Source organism: Penicilliopsis zonata, assembly GCF_001890105.1.
Source record: "Penicilliopsis zonata CBS 506.65 unplaced genomic scaffold ASPZOscaffold_4, whole genome shotgun sequence".
In the NCBI taxonomy this organism is placed as follows: Eukaryota; Fungi; Ascomycota; class Eurotiomycetes; order Eurotiales; family Aspergillaceae; genus Penicilliopsis; species Penicilliopsis zonata.
The window spans coordinates 372,302-388,006 of record NW_019208914.1 but is presented as its reverse complement, the minus strand read 5'-3'; the positions used below and the strand labels follow the sequence as shown (position 1 = coordinate 388,006).

At 50.2% G+C, this 15,705-nt stretch overlaps 6 protein-coding genes across 6 annotated transcripts; 4 read left to right on the top strand and 2 right to left on the bottom strand.

Annotated features, from left to right (window-relative positions):
* Nucleotides 1–290: 290 nt before the first annotated feature.
* ASPZODRAFT_30286 (hypothetical protein) lies at nucleotides 291–2,753 on the top strand (the record flags this gene model as incomplete). The annotated part of the gene is made up of 4 exons (XM_022728200.1): nucleotides 291–602; nucleotides 875–1,649; nucleotides 1,742–2,369; nucleotides 2,588–2,753. Coding segments are annotated over 4 exons (1,881 nt in total), but the record flags the coding sequence as incomplete, so codon positions are not given.
* Nucleotides 2,754–5,462: 2,709 nt separating this feature from the next.
* Nucleotides 5,463–6,317, top strand: ASPZODRAFT_130151 (hypothetical protein). Its single transcript, XM_022722440.1, has 3 exons — nucleotides 5,463–5,835; nucleotides 5,901–6,038; nucleotides 6,093–6,317. Exons 1-2 carry the CDS (start codon nucleotides 5,716–5,718, stop codon nucleotides 5,994–5,996), a joined length of 216 nt encoding a protein of 71 aa, XP_022582716.1. The 5' UTR covers nucleotides 5,463–5,715; the 3' UTR covers nucleotides 5,997–6,038; nucleotides 6,093–6,317.
* A 240-nt stretch (nucleotides 6,318–6,557) lies between these two features.
* ASPZODRAFT_112831 (hypothetical protein) lies at nucleotides 6,558–7,288 on the top strand. Its single transcript, XM_022721049.1, has 2 exons — nucleotides 6,558–6,913; nucleotides 6,989–7,288. Exons 1-2 carry the CDS (start codon nucleotides 6,819–6,821, stop codon nucleotides 7,206–7,208), a joined length of 315 nt encoding a protein of 104 aa, XP_022582715.1. The 5' UTR covers nucleotides 6,558–6,818; the 3' UTR covers nucleotides 7,209–7,288.
* On the bottom strand, nucleotides 7,049–9,322 carry ASPZODRAFT_23860 (hypothetical protein). Its single transcript, XM_022727949.1, has 6 exons — nucleotides 9,071–9,322; nucleotides 8,683–9,011; nucleotides 7,785–8,625; nucleotides 7,604–7,722; nucleotides 7,447–7,530; nucleotides 7,049–7,386 (listed from the first exon to the last, which is right to left on the bottom strand). The coding sequence occupies exons 1-6, from the start codon at nucleotides 9,302–9,304 to the stop codon at nucleotides 7,362–7,364; spliced, it is 1,632 nt and encodes a 543-aa protein (XP_022582714.1). The 5' UTR covers nucleotides 9,305–9,322; the 3' UTR covers nucleotides 7,049–7,361.
* Nucleotides 9,323–10,945: 1,623 nt separating this feature from the next.
* ASPZODRAFT_1538285 (hypothetical protein) lies at nucleotides 10,946–12,819 on the top strand. The gene is made up of 5 exons (XM_022726023.1): nucleotides 10,946–11,291; nucleotides 11,349–11,554; nucleotides 11,633–12,091; nucleotides 12,256–12,389; nucleotides 12,452–12,819. Exons 1-5 carry the CDS (start codon nucleotides 11,092–11,094, stop codon nucleotides 12,563–12,565), a joined length of 1,113 nt encoding a protein of 370 aa, XP_022582713.1. The 5' UTR covers nucleotides 10,946–11,091; the 3' UTR covers nucleotides 12,566–12,819.
* A 546-nt stretch (nucleotides 12,820–13,365) lies between these two features.
* On the bottom strand, nucleotides 13,366–15,673 carry ASPZODRAFT_2123445 (hypothetical protein; the record flags this gene model as incomplete). The annotated part of the gene is made up of 3 exons (XM_022727815.1): nucleotides 13,366–13,983; nucleotides 14,042–14,304; nucleotides 14,884–15,673. 3 exons carry the CDS (start codon nucleotides 15,671–15,673, stop codon nucleotides 13,684–13,686), a joined length of 1,353 nt encoding a protein of 450 aa, XP_022582712.1. The 3' UTR covers nucleotides 13,366–13,683.
* Nucleotides 15,674–15,705: the final 32 nt, after the last annotated feature.

Genomic DNA, 15,705 nt, shown 5'->3' with positions numbered 1-15,705 from the left:
CCGGAGGAGCGTCCTCCATTGCTGCGTCTGCTCGAGGCAATTCCCCCCCCCGTCGGGATCTCGGTGACGAACACGCAGCAAGTTGGACAGTGAACACTGAATAGGGAAACAGTCCAAGCCGCTGGGCAGGTTTTGAAGTCGTTGACAAAAAAGAAAAAGGGAAGAAGCAGTCTGGGAAAAAGGAACGGGCCGTTTTTTTGCATGCAAACCCCCCCTCTTGGACCCGGAGAATTCCCGTCAGCATCATGGTCAACGAGAGAAAGCCGAGCGAGGATCACTCGTCGCCGTCCTTCTCGCCGTCAATCTCGTCACATTTGGCTCGGATCTACAAGTCTTTGAGCTCGGAGGCCTCGACGGCCCAGCATGGCCCTCCTTCCGCGGCGGCAGACAGGTGCGGGCAGGGCAGTGAACTCGCTAGCTCCTTTGCTTCTTTGTCTGCATTCTCCGCATACATGGCCAGCTCAGCATCGGATGCATTGGCGCCAGTAAAGGAACAGGACCTCTCTGCTCCCATCACCGACTACTATGTCTCTTCGAGCCATAACACGTACTTGACTGGGAACCAACTCTACAGCGAGGCCGCCGCCAGCGCGTATACACATGTAGGACGGCCCCCCTTCTATCCCTGTATACTATGTGACCATTAGTCTTTCATCTCGCTGCAAACGGAGGGCCTCCCTGATCTGCTCGTCTATCATGCGCACAGGATTTGTCACGGTGAATTGTACTGCATGGCCGCGTAAAAAACGGTGCATATATTGAATGCGGCGTCAGGGAGAGATTCCCCACCCACACATGCAAAAATCGATTCCGTGACAAAGGCAAGCTGCCAAACCCCGGCGAGGCACGACGGCTGACTCCGTTCTTCTCATAGGTCCTTCTCAATGGTGGGAGATGTGTTGAGATCGATGTTTGGGATGGTGACTACGAGTCGAGTAGTAGTGCTGATTTGAGCCCAGGGGATAGAAAGAGCTTCCACGGGGAGAAGGAATTGGCTGCCAAAACACTTGCACGGCTTTCGTCAAAGCTGGAAGGTTTGATGCATCATCAGACAGGGTCTCGTGAAAGGCCTTCTTCAAATAGCCCCAGCAGCCGTGGCGCCGCGGCCGCTGTCGCCCACACCTCGGACGCAGACCCCCAAATCCCGGCGCGTGCAGAGCCTCGGGTCTTACATGGACACACCCTCACGAAAAGTACTTCCTTCCGCGACGTCTGCTGTGCCATTCGGGACAGCGCCTTCGTTGCTAGCGATCTGCCAATCATCGTGAGCCTGGAGATACATGCATGCCTGGAGCAGCAGGAGACCATGGTGGAGATCATCAAAGACGTCTGGCAAGGCTTGTTGGTTGAGGTCACACCGGAGCTGGAGAACAGCACCCGGCTGCCATCATTGGGCGAGCTGAAGCGCAAGATCTTGCTCAAGGTCAAGTCGGTGCCGGCGTCGATTGGCGAACAGGCCGTAAGCGCGGCGGCGGGGGAGCCCCAAGAACCCAATAAGGGGGAGCCAAAGACAAAGGAACCAATTCCCGGAGGCACACCCATTGGATCTGAAGCTCCTCCAACAGCCAAACCCTCAAAAGTACTGCAAGCATTGAGTAAATTGGCAGTCTATACCAAAGGTTACCACTTCCGCCATTTTGCCCAGCCAGGTATGTTGCACCCGGATCATATATCTATTCCTTATTTGCTTTTACCCCCTCTGGGTGGACCTGATAGCCTACTGATTATGTGTGTTTGCTAGAGGCCAAGCTCCCCACACATGTCTTTTCTCTCTCGGAGAGCGCAACAAAGGATGCCCATGAGAACCACGGCGAGGCTCTTTTCGAGCACAACCGCAGCTTCTGGATGCGAGTATTCCCGTCAGGCATGCGGATCACATCGTCTAACCTCGATCCGTCCTTCTGCTGGAGACGGGGTGTCCAAATGGCGGCGTTGAATTGGCAAAACGTCGACAAAGGCATGATGCTCAACCAGGGCATGTTTCCCCGCAAGCAAGGATGGGTGCTGAAGCCCCCCGGCTACCGCAGTTCGGACTTGTCTCCTAGTGACCTGAATGCCCTCCCCATCAAGCGACAGACCCTCGATCTTTCGATCGAGATATTTGCCGCCCAGAAGATCCCTCTTCCTCCTGGCGAGTCCAATGGGAATCGATTTCATCCGTACGTGAGCTGCCAGCTGCATGTTGAGCAACCAGACGACACAGACATTGCCGCCATCGCCGCCGCAAATCGGGACGAGCTCTCGGATTCGGACAACACCACTTGGAAACGTACCACCAAAAGTGCCACCGGCACCGATCCTGATTTCGGTGCCGCCAAGCTGCAATTCCCTTCCGTAGCTGGTATTGTAGATGCCTTGAGTTTCGTCAGGTTCGCAATCTCTGCTCGTTTATCTCCTTCCCCTTTCTTTTCTTTTCTTTTTCTTTTCCTTTCTCTTTTCTCTTTTCTTTTTTCGCGCCTGGCTCGTGCTGTTGACGTGCAGCTGTTCTTGGTCCGGTGTGATTCGGGCCAAAACGTTTTCTTCCACCTGGTTCCCCACCGTCATCCCTGCTAGTTGCAGATTGCTAACACACGGTGTGGCGCCATAGGTTCAAAATTAAAGACGACGAGATTGGAAGAGATGCGCTCGCCGCCTGGGCGTGTATTAGATTAGATTGCCTACAACAGGGGTATCGGCTCGTTCATCTCTGGGATGCGCAAGGCGTCCAAACTGACGGCGTGTTGTTGGTCCGAATTGAGAAGACCCTGTCGTGAGGAATAGTGTCATCTTGTACGACAGCTTTTCGGTGCAAAATTGTTGATAGAGTCTCTGCACCTCATCATCGCACAGGGAATGGACTCAATGGAGTACCTTGGCCCTCGCGCATGACCCCCAAACATAAATATATAGTGATCATGCGGGGTGATTGGCTCATCTGTCAATCCACTAGACGATCTACATCACTTTGCATTGACAGATCCCGCATCCTTGATCTAGACCAATAATAATGCTGAATAGTCGTCGTCCCATTCCCACCACTAATGAGAGATCAAGTCGTCCGAGAGTGAGAACTGGTCGAAATTCTCTTGACACATTGGAAAGATGTTGGCATCAATTCATGATCAGAATCCTTCGGCCAGAGACAGCCCGTGAATCGCAAGTTCCGTAAAACGGGGGTGGCTATATCGAAAGATGCCCAATAATGAAGTTTTATACTCTGTTTAGTCAAGGTCATAGGGGGGACGTGGCGTGGTGATTCTCATTCTGTCAAATTTTAGCGAAAAGACAGGCACCAACCAACCAACTAGATCCTGAAAACATACTGTAACTAGTACCCATCAGTGACAGGATTTACTCCGTACATGACCACTAGTAAGCCTCAGGCTCAGTAGCTAGTAGTATAGCACAGCATATGTAGTACCCCGTACTCTGTACTTGTTATCATGAGATATGATAGTTATAGTCAGTCGCGATTAAGGGGAGGATGGCTGGCTGGCCCTAGACAACAATAGCATGCTGTGCCTGGTGATCATCCTTTGCTTTGAACCTTCTCCAGCGCACCACTTGGAATTGGAGACGTTCTCCATTCCAACCCAGAGATCTCGCGATGTGGTCCCCATCATGTACTCTATTCCATGATCGATCGGGGATCCCGAAACTGACGAGCGCTGCAGGTGGAGCACGCGCGGTGGAGACCAGAGCAGTCACTGCATCCAGGAAAATGGTTAGTTATGATCCTGCAACCTAGCCGGAGATTTGGCAACCAATATGCATCCGTCGATAGTACACAGACCAAGGAACTAATGAAAAAAAAAAAAAACAATGCTTCCACTTGAACACATCCAACTGCCGCGCAGATATCATTAGGTGATTGGTATGTCTCCGGATTGTGGCGATCTTCGTCACCTGCACCTTCTCAACATACCTCCGGAAATGCATTGCGGATGTACTGCGTGACCTAGAGTCTGCTTGATCCCGAGGGAGAATATCAGGCCAGGCAACGGGGCAAAGTGCGAATGGATGGCAAGGTGAAAATAGCAACAAGTCAATCGGACATATCGGATAATAGTAATGCTGGACTTAGACTAGGAAATTGAGGCCCCGTCTTGTCACACCGATCATCACAGATCAACTCCCCGCATCGCAGTGTATTTTGGCGAACCTGTCAATTTTTGCGGGCCCCACGGGGGAGCCAGGAAAGCCATCGCGGAACGATGAGTGGACAATGCCATTTTTCGTCTAAATCAAAGGGGGCGAGACTTCAAGTTCCGATAAAGCATGTACTAGCGCAGGAAAGAAGCGTTCAGGCAGTTTAATTATCGGGAGAAAAGAACGTGTAACTTAGGGGAGGCGGTCCATGGTGAGACGCGTATAACTAGGTAACTAACTATATGGGGTGCGTTTGGTTCCATAAACCGGACAAGTACCGGCGTATTGGCGAATGGTTAGTGTCTTAGAGATATTTGGTGACTTGGGGATTCTTCCCCTTTGTCTGGGTGAAAGCGTTGATTAAATGGCCCTTCGAGCGCGACCTTGTGATTCTTCTCGTAGGAAAATGAAGCGTGGCGTACGGAGTACCCGGTCCTAGTCCAAATTCCGAGGAATCCCTGGCGTATTAGCCCTTTTCCCATGCAGCCAAGGAACGACAAACCCAGTGGGTATCCTCTAGGAGTGGTGGGTGACAGCGGATCGACATGATCGATTTCCCAGCATCGCTTACTCCGTAGATCGACATATCCTTAGGGTGAGATAGATGCCTTTTCTATTGACAGGGTAGAAATTTGGCTGCTGTACGGAACCATTGATCATTAACAATCAGGCTGTTTGACACTTGCAGGCACTTGCGCAGCGTTGCAAGTGCATTACGCCTCTCGGAAGCAACGACTTTCAATCCGATCCCAGCCCATGACGGTTCTAAAGATCGAGGATGATTTGATGAGGCGACATCGAATTTTTATTTCGCTACATGCATCGATTCCGTAAGCGACAAAGAAAAAGAATTGAAGATATGGCGCTAGCAGAAATCAAAATAACTGATATCCAGCAGATGGTGTAACGTAGTTGGGGATGATTCTTACACGTATCAAATGATCATAAGCATCGATGGGTGGGTGGTATCTCAACGGGTAGAAGGACTCCTATCTAATTCGGTAGGAAAGAAGAAATCCATGGAAGGTAAGGAGCTTGTAAGGGGCCTGGATCTCGGCATATCGATAAAGAAAGATCCGTTTCAGTTCGAGCCTCCCAGGTATCCAGACAGTCAATGTGGAGCAGCGTCGTCCGAAAGTTTGTAAAGGAGCACTATCATTAGAACACTTCTTAGCCCCAAACTCTCGAATGAGAGGAAGCCATAGACTCCTCCGCTAGGAACCACCTTGTTTGTTTGTCAGACGCTTGTCATACCGAGTCCGAACCAGCTGGGTCATGCGCACGCCATTAAATTTCATTTTCGACATGACGTGTTTGCTAGTCTGCAAAGGATAAAAAAAAATAAGAAAAGCAAAGAGATGGGATTGATCACTGGTGAACCTACCAAATCAGGTTGGACCCTTCTGACAGCTCGACCGGGGTAGCGGTGCTTGTTGATATTGCTATGTCTATTTTCTTGGGTTGCGGGCCCAAGAGCATAAAAGCAGCCTCCCGCCCTGACTTTCTGGAATTGGGTCAACACTAAAGTCATCGAAACAAAGAAACAAGCTTTTTTCCCCTTCAGCCTCGACAGTCCAAAGAAACGCCATGTCTGAGTTCCTGAACTTTGACCCTCGCCCAACCCCGTCGCACAGTGTGGTTCACAGGACTCGCATGTTCGAAACCAGGGCTGGGTTACCGCGCGTTGTGAATGTGAATGCTTTACCGGTAAGGCGTGGACTCCAAGTGTTGGCCCTAGATTTATTCTGATCGAGTGCTCCGAATGCATCAAGATGCCTGGTGTGCGCTGCCCGAGCTGTCATTCCCATGGCAGGGAGGTATGGGTAATTCCAGGGAAGAACTGCCATGAATGTGGAACAATGTGTTGAACATTGTTTGGTGATAATCATGATGTTCGGGATCATAATGAGGTACTGGTCTCTCCTCCGGATGGTTATTGTCTGTACTGACGGCTCCCTGGTTAGCATTGTCTCACCCTTCAACCACTTGGGTATTGGCCCTTCGGCAAGGTCCAACACAGGATGCTAGATCGCATACCTTCTTATGGCGGCAGAATCGCCCATTCATCAGAGAAAAATCAGGCAGCAAGAGAAACAGGAGAGCTCCGCTGCCCAAGATCACGGCATATGTCGACTAGGGACCATGTAATAGTGAAACATTAAAGAATATAATCATCATCTCAAGCAGGATTACGCACGTATCACGTAGGAATCTCAGTGTTTGTCGGTCTGGAGGAAGAGTGGTTTGGAGTTGAGTAAGAGGGACGATTAGACAAGACGACGGTGAGGTCGCGCTCCCTTTTCTGCCTCGTGACTTCCTAATTTGGATTTTCTCTCTCCCTGACGGTAACCTCCATTCCGACCTCAACTTCGTTACCACCCAGGATTTGGAGCCAACCATCATTCTCCAGTGGTTTTGATACCAATTCCCTGCGTTCTTGCTTCGTGTCTACTCTGGATCACTCAGATAAGATTACGATTTGATTAAACTCCCGGTATCAAGTAGTCGGGACTGGGGAGACGGGGCTGCAGCAAACCTGTCAACCCTTCTTGCTGGCTACCAAAATCGCAGCTACGTCATACTCCGCACCCAATCTCTCGCTGGAACAAGACTTTCTCTTGACAGCCCAAAACGAGCTGTGCGCTTCCTTACGACTGGTGACTTCGCGCTGCGATCTCGCCTTGGAGACGATGGCAGAACAATACCAGATACGGTCTCGTGCAGAATGGGAAAGGATGGTGCGAGATTGGGGTTTCGGTAATGTTTTTATCTGGACTGATGGCAGGTACATCTATGACATCTATATCTTTATGCCCATCCCCTAGGATGACACCTTGAGTATATCTACTGATACGTCCAGTAATGCCTATTACCCGTCACACACTCATTCTGGGCTAACAACCCATCTCATCCGCCGGGGGACTCTTACCATCACGTACCCCGAAGACAACACATCGTTACACCACGGAGAAGTGAAGAAAGAGAGATCTGGGCCAGGTGCCCGGATCGATGTTCCTGCTGGAAAGCTACATGGGGTATGGATAGGCAGTGAAGGATGCGAGTATATAGTTGGGGAGTAAAGTTATAATATAAACTGTATTGGGGAATATCTGAACATGTCTATATAAAAACCTGACTATCTCGAAAAGAGGCTTTGGAGGACAATGCAATCATTACTCATAAAATGTCTGTTGAATCGCAGCTTCCCATTACCTTCGGACTAGTGATACCAACTAATGGATAAATCGAAAGTCGAGTCTGTCACAATCATGTCAGTAAGTAACAGCGCCGGTGGAATATCAGGCAGAGGAAACAGACCTCTTGTTTCCTTTGTTGTGGTTGGCAAGGAGATACTCTTGCCTCTCTTCGCTGCTCATTGCGTTCCATTTCGCGGCATTGGATCTACTCGCCGCAGTGGAGTCAGTCGACGATTACTTGCTGTAGCTTTTTTTGGGACTTGTAAAACTGAACTTACTTGTTTCTGTGCATATAGTAGACCTTGGCTCCAATGAAGACGACCAGACTGTATGCTGCAATCGCAATGAGCACCTTGTTTCCAGTCCGATAGTACGGTGCATCAGCCGCTCGGTAGATCTGGAAGAGATATCATTAGCAAGATGACCTATTATCACTTGTCTCATGTCTCATCCACATACGTTACTAGAGACAATGGTACTTGCTTGTACACACATGTTGTACATCGCAGAGGCAACGGTTCTTGTCCGAACTGATCCCGCGTTGCGAGACGTGATGGCCACGATCACGGGGTGGATATATGGCATGCCGATCAAGAGTGTCAGGATTGCCCATCTCGTCCATGCACTGGCGTCGTCGGGGAGTACCTCCAGAGCGATCAGGAGTGCCAAACACCAGATCATGGAGATGACTCCCAGCAGGAATCGCTGGTGGAAGCGCTCCGAGATCCATGTAAAAAGGAGGAGATTGAGGATGAAGATGACGTAGGACGGGATGGTGAGAAGATTGACCGTCAAGGTAGCGAAGCCCAGGTCTTTCAATTCCAGGGTGATGTAGTTGGACGCAGGAGTGAAGGGGATCAACCAGGTCAGCCCCAAAAGGTAGATAGGCCACATGTCATAGTCTTGGAGAGCTTCCCATAGTAATTTCGGAGTCACGGCTTGCCGGTTATGCATACTTCCTTTACTTGGGTCGTCGCGTAGGACGCGGTTGACCATGATCTTTTCTTCACGCTCGTTGAACCAGCCATCTTTGCCCCGGAACCCGCCTTTGGTTTGGGTCGGCGAAGCAGGCATCCAGAATGCGGCAATGATGCCAATCACGCCGGTAATAAGCCCTTCAAATGCAAACAGATATCGCCAGCCGCCCTGGCCGTCGGCATTTTGGACGCGTAGAAAGCCGAATGCGAGAAATGCCCCCACAATCGAGGTTGCCTCATAAGCAACCCAAAAACAGCCTAGACGGGCTGGGAGCTCATTTGATTTGTACCAGAAAGACAGGAAAAGGATCGTATCCGGGATACTGTAAAGGCATTAGAGCTCATCATCACGAGGATTTTGTTCTTGCCCGGGTACTCACAATCCTCCTTCCAGAAGACCCAGAAGAGCTCTGCAGGCATAGTAGCCCGTTCTATCGCGTATGAATGCCTGGCAGGCCGCAATTATACTCCAGACAACCATCTGAACGGGAATCCATCTGTCTGGTCCGAACTTTTTCGATAGGAGCTGCGACGGTAACTCTGCGAAAAGGAAGCAAAGCAGAAAGATGGTCTGTCCCGTGTCATAGTCGTTCGTGTTCATCCCCAAGTCCTCGAGCATATCATCCGAATTGGCTTGGACAATATTGCCTCTATCCAGCTGCAATGCGAAGAAGGTGATGCATGCGAACGTGCAGACCCGCCAATCAATCTTTCCTGTGGTCAGTATACACACCAAGCTTTCAGCAGACAAGCAGGCAAGCTACTTACCTTTCTCACGATGTCCTTTTCTTCCTTTTCTGACCACTCAAATTCGGGGTCCCAGCGGTGAATTCCTTCATATGTTGGAATCGGCTTATAGTAACGTGCATCTTCACTGGTATCAAAGGCGGAGGCATCGGCTGATTGTAGCCAGCCATATCCTTCACTAGTCGAGAAAGATGACCGCGAAGATTCCTCTAGGGTCAGTCCCACGGCCTTGGAATCCTTGGGATCACTGGCCATATTCCTTGTTTCCTCCGCAGCAATGTCAGAAGTTCGAGTCAAAGTTCGAGCACTGTGCAGCACAGGGAACTACTTCCATGCAGCCAGCAAAGGCTGTGTTCAAAGGCACTGGTCCGTTTTTGTTGCCATAAAAATGAGAGACAGGAAATCCCCTTATATTATATCTCTTTTAGCCTTTGCTATACTTTGGCCTAGGCTGGTGGGCGAACGCTGTCGCCATCGGCGCAAGTGGATATGTTTAAACGTAGACTGCGCACAAATTACGAATAGCAAGGCACCAACTTCGAAATTTGGTTGCCACACTGCTTTGATCCCGGTTGCTGGTGGTCGTTTCTTCCAGCATGTTGACATATTTCTGGCAACAGGGGCCCAAATTGCCCAATCAGAGCACTGAAAACACCATCACAACCCATATTATGCCATCTCTGTGTGACTTCAATGGATGGAGAAAATGGCCCCTGGCCCAGAACATAACGTGTGCTTAATACCTGACAGTGGGGGGTGATCAATCTTGGCGGTTGATTTTCAATCACGCAAGTCCTGACACGATGACGTGAGTTAATAGTGACCAGAGTCCATATGGAGTAGTAGGAGGGGTCTGGCAGACCAATATATTAGCCACGGCCATCATATCGATATTTGTCGCCGGTGAAAAGCTCCTGGGACTGCAGATGGAGAGAGATGTAGCAGAGCAAAAGTTGAGGTTGTCGTTGCCTCCTCCCTGTTTAGGCATAGCAACCACCCACGTGGGCTTCAGTTTGGATTCACACCACCTCCAGGCTCCAGCTGCTTTCGAGACAACATTGCCAATGTTCTCCTTTGAAACAGGCAAGCCCACATAGATATTTACATATAATCGATCAAAAGACTTTGGTTTCTATGGATACTTCTTTTCTTAGCTTTCATCTGAACTATATAGGTACGCAAGGGCTGGCGTTCAACTGTGCTGCCAGCAACCATGATAATATCGTGCCATACTCCTTTTATTGAATTATCCCACCGCTGTCTTATATTATGAGCCGCGCAAATGCTAATGGATGCCTGTTCGCCCTAGTATATACTCCGTAAGCTATGGAGCCCTGTGTCTCGCGGAACTCTGATCCAGTCGAGAACTCTATCACGCCATTTGAAGCCATAATTGATCACCTTCAGGATCTACAAGGATGATGATAAATAAAAGAGGGGTGATACGAGGACTTTCACATCTGATAACGCATATTGCCCTTGACGCAATCAGGAGTAAAACTGACCCATCTAGACCGTTTGAAGTTCGAATAGAACCGCAATTTTTGTGTGATGGACAGGCTGATCGAGAAGCCTATAGGTATACATGGATTTATTGAGTGCTTGATCAATCTTTTCAACCTACAGCAGGTTTCCTAACCCTCGAGGGATGGGAGATCGCACATCTTCTATAAGAGAAACCCGGGATCAATTCCAGTCATGTCGAGGAAGAAACCTCCAGCTTCCCGCTTAGAATGGGCATCGTACATCCTTGTTGCCATCACGCAATTTGAGAGAACAAAAACGAAACCGACAGCGAGTCAGACCTATGCCATCTCCCGGACAAGCTCATCATCTTCCCCATTCGACTCTCTTTGACCATCCCCCGCAGTTATTGCGCAAGAGGATGGTTTCTGATATTCTCATAGGGCAGTAAAGATAATCAACACGCATATATACCCATAGCAATGTCAACCCTCTGACAAGAGAAGACAAATTAGTATATTAAACAGTGTTGAGAACATTACAGCTGCTTAGATCTTGTGTTAGCAGACTCATCCACCATGGCTCCCGCGCTTGTTGAAACAGTTCCTGTCCGCACAGCTCCCAAGGCCCAGCTTAAAACAGACACCGGGTTCAACAAAGAGCTCATTTCCGGAAATGCCACACCTTTTAACGCAGAGGGCGAGCTCAAGGGAACCGATAAGCACCAGGCGGCTTCATTCCCTAACTACCTCCCCGTCTGGGACAACGAGACAGAGAGGTGAGTCTGTTATTATATAACTCTACACCAGTATCACTTGAATCTAAACGACGCCAGATACCCTCCTCTGACTCCGTTCGAGCACTATGATCACGGAAAGGATGCAGACCCCTCATTCGCCGACCTGCTGCCCAAGGACAAGGCTAAAGTCGATCATCTCACACCCACCATCGGCAGCGAAGTCTCTGGCGTCCAGCTCAGCCAACTGAGTGCTAAAGGAAAGGACCAACTGGCCTTGTTTGTTGCCCAACGGCGAGTTGTTGGTAGGTTTAAAGAAAAATCAAGACCCCCGTCAAGGTATCTTTATTCCGCAAACGCTCAACTAACCCTTCATCCCGCAGCCTTCCGAGACCAGGATTTTGCCCACCTCCCCATCGACAAGGCCCTTGAATTTGGAAGCTACTTTGGCAGACACCACATCCACCAAACCTCTGGTGCCCCCAAGGGCTACCCAGAGATTCACCTCGTGCACCGCGGCGCCGACGACACGACTGGCGCCTCGTACCTGGAAACCCGTACCAACACCGTGACCTGGCATTCGGACGTCACCTTTGAGAAGCAGCCTCCCGGAACGACATTCCTGTACGTACTCGACGGCCCCACGACCGGAGGCGACACTCTCTTCGGGGACATGGCCCAGGCGTACCGTCGTCTCTCGCCCGAGTTCCGGAAGAGACTGCACGGGCTGAAGGTCGTTCATTCAGGTATCGAACAGGTGAACAGCAGTCTGAACAGGGGTGGAATTGCGCGTAGAGACCCCATTCAGAGCGAGCATCCTCTTGTCAGGACCCACCCTGTAAGTCATTTCTCCTTCATATTATGTCAATATCTTCGCATTTTCCCTAACATGCATACAAGGTCACTGGCGAGAAAGCCCTTTACGTGAACCCTCAGTGTGAGTAGCGAGCTACCTGGCAGACAGACCTGATACGATTCTCCAAGAGCTTACTAACATTTATTCCAGTCACGCGATACATTGTTGGCTACAAGAAGGAGGAATCAGACAACCTCCTCAAGTTCCTCTTCGATCACATTGCTCTTTCGCAGGACTTGCAGGTTCGTGTCAGATGGCGGCCAGGAACCGTCGTTGTATGGGATGTATGTTATGATTTCATTTCTACCCAGGATATGGAAAAGGGACCCTTTTCTGACAAGTCTAGAACCGAATCACTGCACACTCCGCCCTCCTCGACTGGGAAGATGGGCAGAGACGCCATCTCGCACGCATCACCCCGCAGGCGGAAGCTCCATATGAGACACCCTTCGAAGGATAAACGGGACAAGGAACAAGTGGTAGGTACATAAAAGGTTGACAGATGTGATGTAACATCTATGAAGATATCAAGCAACCCAAGAATGAAATAAATGACGAAATAACCCCCCCCTCATTAAACCGTAGATTCTTCTTCCATCCTAAAGCATCCCCTCTGGCAAACACAAGTATCTTGAATCGGAGACCGTCGTTTCATGGACCTATCATGAGGTGTTAGCTTTATGTCCAGCGATAGCCAAGTACACCCGGCAAGAGACTTGCACACGGCCATATCAGAAAGCGACAGAATACCTACCAAAAAGCAGTAGAGGCAAAGGCCCAACTGATGTTCTTGAGGGTGCGGGTATGGCTAGACAGTGTTCACTCATGGCCACTCGAGGAGCTTTCGACCTCCTTCGCATCGAGGGAGGTGGTGGCCGCAATATTGCCCCGAGTTTCAGACTTGACCACAGGCCTGGTCTGGGCCTGTCCACTTGCAACAGGGCCTGCATTCGACGCCGGAGAGGCGTTACTCGTAGTAGTGGTGCGATGGTTCGCTCCATACCCACCACTGGCAACCTGGTTCTCGGGAAGGGTTGAGATATCTTCGATGTGTTCCCAGGTCACCCCGTCATCATTGTCCTGAAGAGAAGCTCTCTTTGTGGAAGAGGAGTAAAACCGAGACATTTTTTTTCCCGGTGAGAGATTCAAAAACTTCTTGACCGAAAGATCTGCTTGGTGATTCTATGTCCCGTTTTGAAGGAGACGCTGAGGGTGGGTAGAATAAAGCTGTTCAAGTCAAGGCTTATAAGCAATGAATAACGAAGAAGAATCAGGTTAAAAGAAGAGAAGAAGTTTCTTCAAGAGAGAGGAGGCAGTGAGAAAGATCAAACAACGCCTAGCGCTATTAGGTGAGGGGGGCGAAGAGAGCAGAAGACAGCACGTGTCTGTAACCAAAGAGAAAGGAAAGCGCCTGTACTCTCACTTCACTTCATTTCTTAGCGTCCAGGTAGGACAAACATACTCACGTGTTGTGTTGCTCTCGCCCTCTGTGCTCCCTGCATCTTGGCCATTGAAAGGGCTCTCTGACCCCACAGCTCCCTGGAAATAGGGTATATCAATGATCCCCCCCGGAAGAGATCAGCCGCTGTTTGTCCTTTCAAACCTATCGAGGAGGCCAACAGTCCAGTCTTGGAAAAGCCTTGCAGACATTGGGAGCATGGTATTGGTCTTGGCCAGAGCCGCACAGAGATCCGTGTACGTTTTCGTGGGCAATCGGAGCTCATCCAGAGCCAGAGGGGTTGCTTTGCCAGTCTCTGGATACAGAAGAGTATCAACGTCGGATATCTGCTGAAAGAGTACTTTCATTGCTCTCTGTGCAGCAATGCTCCGATCTCTGCCCGAGCTGGAGTATCGAAGGTCGGGGTTGAACGTCCAAAGCTAAACGGGAAGAGATCAGTATGCTGACAATATGACCATTGCAGGGTCGGTGACTAACAAGCAAGCCAGGGCCTTGTCCGCAATGTACCACAAAGCGTCTAGCGCTCTCTCTCTCTACCAGCTCGAGCAGCTGCGCAGCCACGATAGTCTCTGTTGGATAGGCTCGCCATTGCAAGGACCCGTCTTCGTCCTTCGTCACCACGGAGATATGAGTTTTGAAGAGCCTCCAGCCTTGGGCAACCGGGTCTTCCGTGCCTATAATAGAAGAACACTTCCCGCATTCTATAGGGTGTTGTTGGAGCTTTGAAGACGTGTCTGGATCTTGTGGGGATGCCTACAGGAAGCCGAGCGTCAGCACGGGGGTTTCAAGCTAAATATTCAGACCAGGTAATGATTTTCTGGAATTATAGAGGCGGTGGTTCTATTGACAGCATGTGGGCAGGAGAGATACGGGGGTCTGAAACATCCACCCAACGCCTTTTCCGACTCGAAATGTACCTCGTTTATTATCAAGTCGATCTCACAACTCTGCAATAGATTGAAATCAACGGAGAAAAACACAAGGGGACACAATCTCCGCCACAGAAAACAGGGAAGCGCTGCGAGAAGCGTAGCAGATCAGACCGGGAAGAAACTGTCGTGCGAAATCCATCTGCTCGAGAGGATGACTGCGCTACAATTCCCTCCTTCGCTGATCGGGAGCGAGCCCTCGCAAAGCCTGAACCCGCAGTCTTTGAAGGAGAAGAAGTCAAGAGATCATCCATATATGACAATTGTATCGAAGGCCAGACCATTGGGTAGACGAGGCCTCCTTCTTGTTGTCAAATAACGAGTTTCTAAAAGGACAAGGAATGGAGAAGAGAGAGAGAGAGAGAGAGAGAGAGAGATTGCATTGCAGACCCTGATCTATCCTTACCTTTATTAAACCTTGACAGTCCATCTCTGCAACCAAGAAAGTGGCTACATCCACAAGCACTGTCCCGGGAATTGCCACCACCTGATTTGCCGCTCCATATCCTTTGATCTGGGATTGCTGGTCATCAACGATCCCAACATCTCCGCTATCAGATCCATGGTCATGGCTGTGGCGCGGATCAGGCTTGTGGCAATGCCAGAAATCCATCATCTCCGCCCAGTTGCCGCTGGGAAGGTCTTTCCACACCCAGCCACGTTTTGCTCCCGGAATGGCAGTATCTTTTCCACCAGAGGAGCTATGAGCCCCAGAGCTCAAAAACACCGTACTGCATTGCCGGCACCGCACCTCGCTGCGAGGAGACATGTCCCCAGCCGTCCACGGCACAAACCCATCCGTCAATTCTTCCCTGGAAACCAGTGGTCCCTCCGCAGTGTCGACTGGCATCCGCAGAGAGAATTCCATTCTCTTCTCGTGCGACAGACCGCCGTTCCCAACAAGCTGACCACGCGGCTTAGCAACATCTAGCATCCGCCGCGACGTGTCGCTCACCCGGGCGGGGAGTTTGATCGTTTCCGCGCTATCTTCCGACAAGCCAGGAAACGACACCGTAATGGCTCGGCGGGATGCTGAGAGCGTAATCTTTGGGTCTAGATGCAGTGAGCTCTCTTCTGTCGTATCTGAGGAAATAGGAACGGAGATGTAAAGGGTGATTTGGCGGATGTTGGGGAGCAGTTCTGCGTGCAAAAACACGGGTGTACTCTCTGTCCTGTCCATTTTTTTGGCGACAAACGTCGACGTACCCCTGA

Excerpts from the sequence above, each read along its gene's own strand:
- ASPZODRAFT_1538285 (XM_022726023.1), top strand. The coding sequence starts at position 11,092 with ATGGCTCCCGCGCTTGTTGAAACAGTTCCTGTCCGCACAGCTCCCAAG. Across the intron at positions 11,555-11,632 it reads TGCCCAACGGCGAGTTGTTG|CCTTCCGAGACCAGGATTTT; the intron begins GTAGGTTTAAAG and ends TTCATCCCGCAG. Across the intron at positions 12,390-12,451 it reads GAACCGTCGTTGTATGGGAT|AACCGAATCACTGCACACTC; the intron begins GTATGTTATGAT and ends TGACAAGTCTAG.
- ASPZODRAFT_23860 (XM_022727949.1), bottom strand. The coding sequence starts at position 9,304 with ATGGCCAGTGATCCCAAGGATTCCAAGGCCGTGGGACTGACCCTAGAG. Across the intron at positions 8,626-8,682 it reads GGTCTTCTGGAAGGAGGATT|TATCCCGGATACGATCCTTT; the intron begins GTGAGTACCCGG and ends ATGCCTTTACAG. Across the intron at positions 7,723-7,784 it reads GTACCATTGTCTCTAGTAAC|ATCTACCGAGCGGCTGATGC; the intron begins GTATGTGGATGA and ends TATCTCTTCCAG.
- ASPZODRAFT_130151 (XM_022722440.1), top strand. The coding sequence starts at position 5,716 with ATGTCTGAGTTCCTGAACTTTGACCCTCGCCCAACCCCGTCGCACAGT. Across the intron at positions 5,836-5,900 it reads TGAATGTGAATGCTTTACCG|ATGCCTGGTGTGCGCTGCCC; the intron begins GTAAGGCGTGGA and ends GAATGCATCAAG.
- ASPZODRAFT_112831 (XM_022721049.1), top strand. The coding sequence starts at position 6,819 with ATGGCAGAACAATACCAGATACGGTCTCGTGCAGAATGGGAAAGGATG. Across the intron at positions 6,914-6,988 it reads TTTATCTGGACTGATGGCAG|TAATGCCTATTACCCGTCAC; the intron begins GTACATCTATGA and ends TGATACGTCCAG.